Genomic DNA, 12,500 nt, shown 5'->3' on the forward strand with positions numbered 1-12,500 from the left:
TAGATTGAAAATATTCTGTTGTGCGGTATATCTCATATAATGGAGTCAATCCCAGTGAAATTGGTTAATTACAGAAAAAAAAAGAGGAAAATAGCATGTTATACATATTTCTCAAGCCCCTAAAATTCTTGTGTGTGTGTGTGTGTGTGTGTGTGAATCAGATCCTTATGTTTAATAAATATATTTAGCTTCGGTTTGAAATTAAGCCCTCATGGTTAAGGCACGGTGGATTCTAGCGGTTTTGGAATTAGAAGATAATGACGATTGCCGTCATCATAAGGGATCTGTAGCTTTCTGCCGGAAGAAAGTAGCATAAAACTATTTAGTGAACATGTAAACAAATATGTTTCCCAAGCACAAACTCGTTTACTTAAATAGTTCGAGGTGAACCGGTCCCAGTGTTAATGACTCTAGCATCAAATAAAGTGGGAGTGATGAATGAAGGATGTATACACGACCATATCTACACATGGGGAATGGAAATGGTTTTTAACAGGAAATTAAAATTGCGATTCTGGCATGATGATTTCCTTAGAATTTCTTGTTTTACTCGAAAAAACTCCACAGAAAGTTCCGGAGTTAATGTAATCGACGTAAATTCTCCCATCGAAACTGCAGGCTTTCTGCCAAAACGTGAAACTACTACTACTACTACTACTACTACTACTACTACTACTACTACTACTACTACTACTGCTACTGCTGCTGCTACCACCACCACCACTACTACTACTACTACTACACTACTACTACTACTACTACTACTACTACTACTACTACTACTACTATCATCATTTCGTCTGTCTTTACGTTCTGAGCTCAAATTCAGCCGAGGTGACTCTGCTTTTTATTCTTTCGGGGTCGAAACAATGGGGTCGATCAAATCGACTGGATCTTCCTCCTCACCCAAATTTCAGGCCTTGTGCCTATAGTAGAAAGACTTATTATTATTATTATTATTATTATTATTATTATGATTTTAAAGGCGGCGAGCCGGCAGAATCGTTAGCGCGCTGGACGAAATGCTTCGCTACGTTCTGAGTTCAAATACTACAGAAGTCGACTTTGCCTTTCATCCCTTCGGTGGTCAATATATTAAGTACGAGTGAAACACTGGGGTCGATGTAATGGACTAGTCCCCATCCCACAGATTTGAGGTCTCGTGCCTCCGGTACAAAGGATTACGAAGGTGGTGAGCTGGCAGAAACGTTAGCATGCCGGTCAAAATGCTCAAAGTTATTCCGTCCGTCTTTACATTCTGAGTTCAAATTCCCCCGAGGTCGACTTTGCCTTTCATCCTTTCGGTGTCAGTGAAATAAGTATCAGTGATATACTAGGGCTGATGTAATCAACTTGATCCGTCCTCCGAAATAGCCTTGTAGCAAAATTAGAATCCATTATTATTATCATAAAGGAATCGTTAAAACGCCGGACAAAATGCTTAGCGGCATTTCGTCCGTCCTTACGTTCTGATTTCAAATTCCACTGAGGTCGATTTTGCCTTTCATTCTTTCGGGGTCGATAAACTAAGTACCAATTGTGCGCTGGGGCCCGATGTAATCGACTTAATTACTCCTGATAATGAGTATAAAAACTGCATCCTTCCGCTTACCTAAAATTGCTGGCCTTGTGCTAAAATTAGAAAGAATTATTAATTTGCATCTATAAAGGGGAGAGGAAGCCGAATCGTTTGATGGCTGGCAAAACGCTTGGCTGTATTTATTCTGGCTCTTGAGGTTCAGAGTTCAATTTCCACCGGGGTTAAGTTATCATTTCCTGGTCGATAAAATAAAGTACCCTTCAAGAACTAGAATCGATGGTATCACCCTACCTCCCCGCATCCTTTCAAAACTGCTGGTATTGATTAATTCGAGCCTAATTCTTTGGGTGGAATATTTCGTAAACCATCTTAAGAAGGGGTTTGGAAATTTGGAATTGACTTTTTTTTTTATGAGGCTAGCAAAAAGTTTGAACGACTAAAAATAGATTTAGCACAACTCGGGATCTCTGTTCAGAGACAAGACCCTGCCAGCGTTCGTTTTTTATCCTCCATCTCTCTAGGATCCATGAAAAGTTCCAGTCAACTACAGAACTTGTTATAGTCGGTAACATCCGTCCTTCAAAATATGTGTGTAGCCAAACACTATGGTAGACGTCACTTGCCTGAGGTACCACACGGGTTTGTTTCACTGCGTGAGACATTAGCATTTAGTTTTCTTCAGGTTGACCAAAGCCTTGTGAGTGGATTTTAATATTCGGAAACTGAAAGAAGCTCGTTAAGGGTACGTGTGTCTGTGGAGTGCTCAGCCACTTGCACGTTAATTTCACGAGCAGGCTGTTCCGTTGATCGGATCAACTGGAACGCTCGTCGTCGCAACCGACGGAATGCCAGTACATTTTACATTGTTATCAATCGAATTCTTTTTAACCAATAAAACCGTTTAATCTCTAAATTTGTCGTCTCTTTCAGTGGAACATGTTAACGAACAAACTGGATGTGATTCTGAGGGGAATATATACCAGAATTATTACAGACTCCTGGAAGACATTGGATGATTTAACCAATGTTTATCAAGAAGAAAAACTTACGGAACCCGAGGTGTGTACTTCAATGGCGTATTTTTTCATCACTTTTTAAAATTTTTTATGTAAATATTGATATTCAATGCCCCTTTTTTTCTCTTTCGTTTTGTACCATAATTTGTGAGTGATGTTTATAGGCGCTGGTATGGCTGCGAGTTTAAGGAGTTTGCCTCCCGGCCACAAGGTTTCGCGTTCAGTCCTACCGCGCGGCATCTTCGGCAATTGTCTTCCTCTTCAGATCCTCTCCAATTTTGAGTGGATTTGGTATACGCTTGTGTTTGAAACAATAACTTTGCCGCATCACTTATTTTCGGTTTCAATTTACCATCCCCAGTCGGCCTTATGCACCCTTGATATCTTTGATTTCAATATTTTACTTTCTTATTGTTATTTCTATATCTGAAGCAGTTCTGGTCTTGTTTTCTGTATCCCATAGTCTGTTAAATTCTGGAGGGAAGATACATGGTTTGGATATCAACGTCTAAATGGTTGCAATCCCACAGTAATTACCCTCTGTGAAGAAATACCATCCAAGTAAGTCGAGATTCTTTTCAGAACAATTAATGAAAACCAGACTCGTCTGTCGCTAAATTATCGTTTCAGGAAGTTAGAAAATTCGGTTAAGTTCGAATTCCACGTGGAGCCGATACCGCATCTTGTTTTGATGGGCTTTCGTCAAAGAGAAAGAGAGAAAAATAATAATTTACAAGTGGTTTTAGTAAATCTGTTCTTAGAGCTGCTATAAACATTTCGAGTAATTTCCTCTCTTCAAAGTCAAAACGTCACGATTTTTGTTTCAGCGCGGGTATCACAACTTTTCAGTGGACACCTTTTTAGCTTCGATTTTTTTTTGTGACGAGAGGTAATGGTCGAATAGTAATCTATGTTTTAAAAAATATTCTATGAAAGTTTCAATAAATGATGAAAACATTGGGTTGGTGCATAATTATTGCGGCATTTTTTTTTTTTCAACAAATTTTATCCAACAAAAACAATAGCAATATCTAGCAAAAACATCGTTAAATGACGGTCTGACCGTCTGCCAAGCAAGTAGGAAGCAGTAATTGAAGTAGATGGTGAATATTCTCCGGAATAATCATTTAAAGATGTTTTTGTTACATGTTATTGTTTTTGTTGAATAAAATTTATTGAAAAAAGTCGCAATAATTATGCACCAGCCCAATATATTAACGGAATTATTCTATGAAAAAATCGTTTCGATGTCATCCTACACCATACGAACTTATCCTTCTTAAGATAGTTTCTTTTAACCAAGTGAACCAGAATTATTAAAATGTTATTATCAGTTTGAATATGCTTGAGGCACGTTTGAACCAGTGAACAAGCTACTCACTACGTTTTGTCCCGGAAAACACATCCCGTTTGTTGACAAATGGTGTGTATATATTTAGATCAACTCGCAGCGCCAGCGGACACCTTTTTAGCTTCGATTTTCTTATTGTGACGAGAGGTAATGGTCGGATAGTAATCTATGTTTTAAAAAATATTCTATGAAAGACAGTTTCAATAAATGATGAAAATATTGTGAGATGAAAGCATTTCGGAGTAGTTATCTTCTCTTCGGTCACGGACACCAGGTGGAGTTATTGAGTCACAATAACCAAGATGATTATTTTTGAAGGATTAAGAGACCTCTTTTACTTGTTTCAGTCATTTGACTGAGGCCATGCTGGAGCACCGCCTTTGGTCGAGCAAATCGACCCCAGGACTTATTCTTTGTAAGCCCAGTACTTATTCTATCGGTCTCTTTTGCCGAACCGCTAAGTGACGGGGACGTAAACACACCAGCATCGGTTGTCAAGCAATGCTAGGGGGACAAACACAGGCACACAAACATATTCACACACACTTATATATATATACATATATACGACAGGCTTCTTTCAGTTTCTGTCTACCAAATCCACTCACAAGGCATTGGTCGGCCCGGGGCTATAGTAGAAGACACTTGCCCAAGATGCCACGCAGTGGGACTGAACCCGAACCATGCGGTTGGTTAGCAAGCTACTTACCACACAGCCACTCCTGCGCCTTATCTTCCTTGATACAAATAATTTTCTGCTATAAGAAGTTAGCTAAACTGAAGTCGGCGAATTTAAATCCTCTGTATTTTTCTGTATAAGAAAAATAAATAAAAAATGTTCTCGAAACACATGTTCTCCTGCATCTGTTGCCTTTTCATTTGTTTTCTTTTTGTTTTTATTTATTGTAGACTTGGTGTGGATGATGAGGTTCTGAAACCGGTCCTGAAAGGAGAAACGCTGGAAGATTTGATCAAGAAAAAACGACTATTTTATACAGATTTGGATATTTTGGAAGGTATTACACATAGAGAAGATTTAGATGTAAGCTCATGTTCAATCAGTTTTACGTCAATTTATCTATGCTAACTTGGGTTAGAAGAATACATGTTACTGATACAATGTTTTACAGACAGTTGTCCAGTTGTTCGTATCGCTGGTTCTTATTTGCTTTCTAAGTCCGCAGAGCCAGCGGACAATATATTGACATAGAAATAGTAACAAACGCCCTGAAATTGACCTTGGAATACCCAAGGTGTTTGGAGGAGATGAAATAAAATCGAAACACCGGTGTCTGACGATTCGCCGGCGACATTCTGAGCGAATCCTATGATTTTTAATACACAGTTTTCTTTGAGAAATTTGTCCGAGGTAAAACATTATACATAGCGCCGTTCCGGTTATGAATGTGTATTACATTACAAACACACATACACACAACGTTATATATACCTATTTCTTTACTACTCACAAGGGGCTAAACACAGAGAGAACAAACAAGGACAGACACACGGATTAAGTCTATTATATCGACCCCAGTGTGTAACTGGTACTTATTTAATCGACCCCGAAAGGATGAAAGGCAAAGTCGCCCTCGGCGGAATTTGAACTCAGAACGTAGCGACAGACGAAATGCGGCCACGCATTTCGCCCGGCGTGCTAACGGTTCTGCCAGCTCGCCGCCTTCTTCTATATACCGATATACGTGCATGAGAGTATGTGTGAATATATATTCTGATCCTTTATGAAGCAAAAATTTCAAGGTTCCCTTGTTAATTCCATTTTGATGTGAATCTATTCATGAACACCCAACTCATAGAAATTGTATTTTCTACCAAAATAAGAAGAGTTAAGGCTGGATCTCATCTTCTACTTTCGTTCCAATCTCCCAAATCTATTCATTGATTGAGATTTTGATTGTTATTCACTTGGCATAATTAATTACAGATGTGTGTTCCAATTGCGTTATTTATGCTGAATTCCAAAGACGATTTGGTGCCAATTGCCATACAGCTGCAGCAGCAAAAGGGACCAGATAATCCTGTAAGAATTTTCTAGAATATTTTCTTGTAACCAAATGTATATTTTATTTAAATTTAGTGAATTATTCTACGCCATGATTTTTTTTTTCTGTAAAACTCTGAGTATTTCAGTTTGGTGTAATTTTTACTGACACCAGATGTTTATAATGATGATTATTGGTTAATCAGTCTTCCAGTTATTTGATTGACGGAAACATCCGATTCACTGCATTGTGCTGTCAGTGGTTGTGTATTCCGCAGACATCTGTGTTTGCGTAAGAAAGACGCGTTATCAGGTATTCCTTCAGCCAGACGTGGAAGGGTCGGTTTAGTAGTCGTCACACGTGGAACGCCTCCACCGGTTTCTGCTCAGACATATTTGCAGACGCTTGCAGACTCTTGTGGTGCGGATGGGACATTTCGTTAAAGTGCAAGAGTGTTATTCTACGTAGGGGTCTCTTCGTTGACAAAATAATCGTTCCACCAAAATTTTCTCCCATTCCTTCTCTTTGTTTCCCTACCTCCCGCCTCTCCTCCCTCTGTTTTCTCTCTTACACACACACATACACGCACACTCACTCACTCACACACACACACACACACACACAACACACACACACACTGTCTCTCTCTCTACACGTGTGTCTACTTGCCAATCAGACTTCGTCTCCATCCAGTATCTCTCCCTTCGTTTCCAATACACTAAACTCATTCTCGTTCTCCATGTTTGCTTGACACTGTCGCTCTGCCTGTCTGTCTACCTGCTTGCCTGCCTGCCTTTTTTCCGATGGCCGCATAACTGAAAAGATGGCGGCGTGGAATTCCACCTCGGCATCCAAAACTCGGAGTTTTATCTTGGCTACCGAATAATTGTCACATATATTCACTGATAAATTCCTCTATTTACATAATATCGAGGTCTCTTTCTTTCTTTTGTTGTCTTATCATTTCTATCAATATATATATATATAATATATATATATATATATATATATATATATATATATGGAACGTGTGTATATATGTGAAATACTATTTCTTGTCTGTAACAATATATATTCGTCTAATTGGATTCATGTTATTTATTTTTTCTTTAGATATTTCTTCCTACGGACGATCATTACGTTTGGACTCTTGCTAAAATGTGGTATAATCTGGCTGATTCCAGTTTCCACCAGTCTCTTGTGCACTTGGGTATTATTATTATTATTATTATTGATTATTATATTATTAATTATTATTATTGGCGAGTTGGCAGAAACGTTAGCACGCTGGGCGAAATGCGTAGCCGTATTTCGTCTGCCGCTACGTTCTGAGTTCAAATTCCTCCGAGGTCGACTTTGCCTTTCATCCTTTCGGGGTCGATAAATTAAGTACCAGTTACCCACTGGGGTCGATATAATCGACTTAATCCGTGTGTCTGTCCTTGTTTGTCCCCTCTGTGTTTAGCCCCTTGTGGGAAGTAAAGAAATAAGTATTTCGTCCGTGGAAAGTTTAATACTAGATGTTTCTGAAAGGGTCCTATGAATGCCTGAGGAGATTCTATCTTGACACCCGTTTCAGGAATAGGGTTGGATATGATGGATAGTTTGAACAAAGTTTATGGCCTTCTTCTCTTACAACTCGGCCTATTGTACTGATATCTGTTTCAAATTTTGGCACAAGGCCAGCAATTTCGGGTAGGGGTAAGTCGATTACATCAATTCCTATGCTTGACCGGCACTGACTTATTTTATCGACCCCGAAAGGGATGAAAAGCAAAGTCGACCTCGGCGGAATTTGAACTCAGAAAGCTATTGCGCTAATATTACAAAATATTGTATTAACAGTAACTTATCACAGAAATATAGATAAATAATCAACATTAGCAGATTAAGAAGATTAAGAAGTTTTTTTCTATTTTGTAGGCTTGACTCATTTATTAATGGAAGGGGTTATTCTTGCCATGCACAGAAATATATCCGTGTCTCATCCTCTCTACAAGCTATTGGCACCTCACACACTATTCCTTTTGGCAATCAACAGGTAAGTTTCTTTCTCTTCTCAGCTCAGCGATCTAAATCTAAAGTTAAGAGACAGCTAACATTAGCAATTTAGTGAGACAAAACAATTTTTAATTAACCGAAATTATACTCGTAGTGATGCAGTACGACCGTTTTAAGCGGTTCCGTTTAATTGAGCAATGCAATCATTACACCAATTTAAACGCAGTGCCATCTTCAGCTGCACAAATAAATAAATAGAATTTTAACCAGTTGGACACATTGATATAATTTTCTCAAATACTTTAACAGAGCAAGAAGGTGGAAAAAATTCATTTTGTCGCTATTGTAGCTAAGACTAGACTACACTTCCAAGAATCGTATGAAGCCCATTGGAGTCATAGCTTGTAAAGGATTGTGATCCATTTCTTTTAGAATAAAGGACAAGAGTGAGTTGACAGCTCATGGCTAGGAATGGTCATAAATATTGTTCTATGTATCCCTTTTCCTCAGGGAGGAAAGAAAACATTAGTAGTAGTCAAATGGATATAAATAACTGTCTATAAAAAGAGGCTGGGTAGGAGAAGACTTTAAATCATGATGTTAATTACCAGTTAAAGGGGCAAGACGCTAAGAAACCTAAGATGTTAATATAGAGAAAATTTTATCTATTCTTAGCTACAATAGCGACAACATGAATTTCTTCCATCTTCTTGCTCTGTTAAAGTATTTGAGAAAAATTATATTAATGTGTCCGACTGGTTAAAATTCCATTTATTTATTTGTGCAGCTGAAGATAGCATTGTATTTAAATTGAAGTAATGATTGCATTGTTCTATTAAATGGAACCGTTTGAAACGGTCGTACTGCATCACTACTTGATGTCCTGTTGCTTATTTTGTTTTTACTCACCTTACTTCGAGGTGTGCGGATAATACCGGACTGACTTCGTGCTTCAACTTAAGTACCTAATTCAACTGAATCTTAATTATTTCTCTATATATATATCATTATCATCATCATCATCATCATCATCATCATCGTTTAACGTCTGTTTTCCGTGCTGGTATGGGTTGGGCAGTTTGACAGGAGTTGTCAAGACTCCAATTGTCTGTTGTGGCATGGTTTCTGCGTTTGGGTGCCTTCCCAGCGCCAACAACTTTACAAAGTGTGCTGAATGCCTTTTACGTGTGTGTGTGTGTGTGTGAGTAAGTGTGTGTGTGTGTGTATTATTTGATGTGCAATTAAGCGTAATAAATATTGGATGCGACATTTTAAAAGCGATGAACAATTGAACGTTTGTAATTTTAGTCGAGGATTCAAAAAGCTGGTGTCACCTGGCGGCTGGGTTGACAAGACGATGACCATTGGAATAGACGGAATGTTTCAACTGATATATAAAGGGTAAGTTCATTTCTACATTATGTGTGTGGTGGGGAGTTGAAGTTTCACAAAACGTCACAAGAATTTCACATTGCTAATCTTTTTACAATTTTTGCAAACTGCAACAGGCAATAAATTTATGCTCAAAATTGAGAAAGCAAAGTTCAAATCGGTTAATAATTATAACTGAGAAACTTCGTAATGTTGATATCCATTTCAGAAATATCGTTTTAATTTGATGAGTCTTGTCTACGAAACTACTGTTTTCTAATGCATTATAATAATACACAACGTTATAAAAGGAAGTCTTACCACTGACATTGGGTAAGTTTCTGTGAATGTTACTCAGAATCTGGAGAATTACTGAGCTTGTATCGTAGGAAAGCTGCCAATCGACGTTTTTGTCGTAACAAAGCTGATATTTGTACGGAATTACGACGCTAATATTGTAACGAAGTTGTTATTTTTGAGAAGCACCAGGATAGTATAGTAACGAAGTAGTTATCTTTTAGGGAGTACTAGCAGTATCGCCCGGCGTTGCTCGGGTTTGTTTCGACCCTTTAGAATTGGAAGTTTTAAAAAGTAAAAATTTTGCATTATGTAGCTTGTTATTCTCTTTAAGTGAACATTTTTCTGGTTGAAATACACTGAAAAATGGCGACACAGCAGTAAAAAAAATCGTAAAACATAGGGATTTTCATAGAAAAAAAGCACCTTTTTGATGTAAATAATTTTTGGTGTTAACATGGTCCGATTTGAATGTTTTTCTTCTACGGAATGAAGAGCAAGCCTTCTTCTATCATACTCTCAATTTTGGTCAACTTGCACCGCAGGGTCTCGGAGGAGATAGTGTTAGTTGAAGGCTACCAAACCTGCCATACACAGACAACCTCAGCTATATATATATATATATATATATATATATATATATATATTACGCTTGTGTTGCAAGGAAGCAGTAATTTTTTTAGCAGTATTACGTCAGGATCATAATAAAGCTATCATTTCTAAATAGGACCACAGTTTCGTAATGAAGCTGTCAATTTTGAAAAGCATTACGCTATTATTGTAACGACGAAGTTTCATTTTTGAGGAGTACTACGCTTGAATTGCAACGAAGTTTCCGATTTCGAAGAGTACCACTTTAGTACCGTTATGAATTCTGAGGAGTAGCACATTAGTATCGTTATGAAGATGAAACGAACGTCTTCATTTGGAGTCATTTTTAAAAAAAATAACCCCCCCCCATTGTTTTGTCCATTACAAATTAAAGTAATCAATCGATATTGTCACGAAACCTTATATCTTGGCATTTATCTGTTTTATTTAAGAATCAGAAATACTAAATCAACTTAAGCAGATAAGGCCGAAAATGTCGCTAGAAGCTGGGATCACCAAGCTTAGATTAGCATATTTCGGTCATATTATGCGGAGAGAATCCCTGGAGAAGGACATCATGCTCAGAATGGTCAGTGGCAAGAGAGGAAGAGGCCGACCAAGAACCCGCTGGCTTGACATCATCAGGGGTGATACCGGAATGGACATGGCCAGTCTGAAGGAAGCGGCCCAGGATAGAACTGACTGGAGGACACTGATCCAACGAGTGACCGAGAGTCGACTTCGACTGAGCGGTTAGAGAGAGAGAAATCAACTTTACTTTTTGTTACATAGAAAAATAAGAAAATTCTAGAAACTTTTGATGTGAAAACGCGATACAAAAATCGTTGAAAGAACAGGATACACGAACGAATGAACTTGTCATAAAGGAGAAGTCGTTCTTCAATGACGAAACATAAAAGCGATTAGCATATTCACGCTCGAATCAGCCGGAATGTATTAAGAATGAATACGCGAATCATAATTTTCACCTTCGCTGCTCACCGTAAATTATGATTTATCATTGGTTAGGAGATATCAGTGCGTATCAGCAGAGAAATTATTTATTAAATTTATGAACGAGAGCCACAAACTCTTGTTAGGTTCATTAGTGAAGGTAGCTGTGACTGAGGAAACACAAGTATACCGAAACACCGGGTGTCCCAACGTCTCCTTTTGCTAATGAATTGAGTGTATTCTGAACCCACATTCGTTTGAAAGGAGATGTTGTTCTCTTGTGGCGAAACATAACAGCGATTAGCATATTCGCGTTCGAATCTGCCGGAACGTGTTTAAAATAAATATGCAATGAATATACAAGTCGCCATTTTGATTCTCGTTCTTCACCGCGTACAAAAGGATTTCTTTTTAAAGGAATAAATTGCAAGGGGAGAGTTTTTAATGTGTCGGGCAGACCTTTTCGTCGTCGTCGTCGTCGGAGAGAGAGAGAGAGGAAGAGGGAGAGACAGACAGAGAAAGAGAGACAGAGAAATAGGGAGAGAGAGAAAGAGAAACAGGGAGAGAGAAAGAGAGAGAAAGAAAGAGGGAGAGTGAGAGAAAGAAAGAGAGAGAGAGAAAGAGGGAGAGAGAGAGATATGAAACATCAACTGATATTGATGGATAAATAAACTGAGGTTAGTGAAAATAAACAAGGGCAGGAATAAGGGTGATGCAAGGAAAATGTTGGAGGAGAAAGAAAGCGATCAGAACGAGGCTGTTCAGAGTGACAAGAACACAACAAAATTTAAGTTGAAATTCTTCATGCGGTCACTCGATCTCCTAGAAATAGCAGTCAAATCTCACTTAAATCACTCTACCCAGCAGAAGTCCATCAGCGACACCACAATGCAATTTCTACGTCACAGATTTTACTTAGTTAGTGGACCACAGATCCCACTTGGTTAGTGGGCCGCAGTCAGTAGTAAAAGACGCTTACCCAAGCTGTCGCACAGAACGATCGAACCTGAAGCTTCAAGCGAACTTTTTAATTACATCAGTAAACATCTGCTTAGATCTATAGATACAAACATAAATGTCTATTGGTTTTCGATTGTTTCACTGTTACACATTTATATATGATAGATCGTTAGCTACTACACACATTTTTTTCTCTCCTTGTTTTTTCTGTATCCCTTTCTGTAGAAGAGCATAGGCTCGAAACGCAAAAGACTTTTTCTATTCCCGAGCGTTATACTAATACATGTTTGTTTTGTACACCAACTGTCTTTGTCTTTTGTTTTTTTCGTAAACTCTCCATATATATATATGTATATATATTTTAGTGTACAACTTTGGGATTTTTCAATCGATGGAAATCTTCCAAAAGAATTTGC

At 38.2% G+C, this 12,500-nt stretch overlaps 1 protein-coding gene across 3 annotated transcripts in view; it reads left to right on the forward strand.

The window, feature by feature from the left end:
- The window catches only part of LOC115227054 (allene oxide synthase-lipoxygenase protein), a 64,716-nt gene that overhangs the window by 24,609 nt on the left and 27,607 nt on the right, over positions 1-12,500 (forward strand). For all 3 annotated transcript variants that reach the window (XR_004997029.1, XM_029797989.2, XM_036498511.1), the window contains 8 exons: positions 2,471-2,599; positions 3,020-3,117; positions 4,817-4,949; positions 5,853-5,948; positions 7,024-7,120; positions 7,834-7,951; positions 9,220-9,312; positions 12,450-12,500. The exon at positions 12,450-12,500 is cut by the window's right edge and continues 10 nt beyond it. Coding sequence is in view for 2 of the 3 variants with exons in the window: in XM_029797989.2 (XP_029653849.1) it covers positions 2,471-2,599; positions 3,020-3,117; positions 4,817-4,949; positions 5,853-5,948; positions 7,024-7,120; positions 7,834-7,951; positions 9,220-9,312; positions 12,450-12,500 (815 nt within the window). In the remaining variant the exon portion in view is untranslated. The remainder of the gene's footprint in view (positions 1-2,470; positions 2,600-3,019; positions 3,118-4,816; positions 4,950-5,852; positions 5,949-7,023; positions 7,121-7,833; positions 7,952-9,219; positions 9,313-12,449) is intronic.

Source organism: Octopus sinensis, unplaced genomic scaffold (assembly GCF_006345805.1).
Source record: "Octopus sinensis unplaced genomic scaffold, ASM634580v1 Contig01428, whole genome shotgun sequence".
Classification (NCBI taxonomy): domain Eukaryota; kingdom Metazoa; phylum Mollusca; class Cephalopoda; order Octopoda; family Octopodidae; genus Octopus; species Octopus sinensis.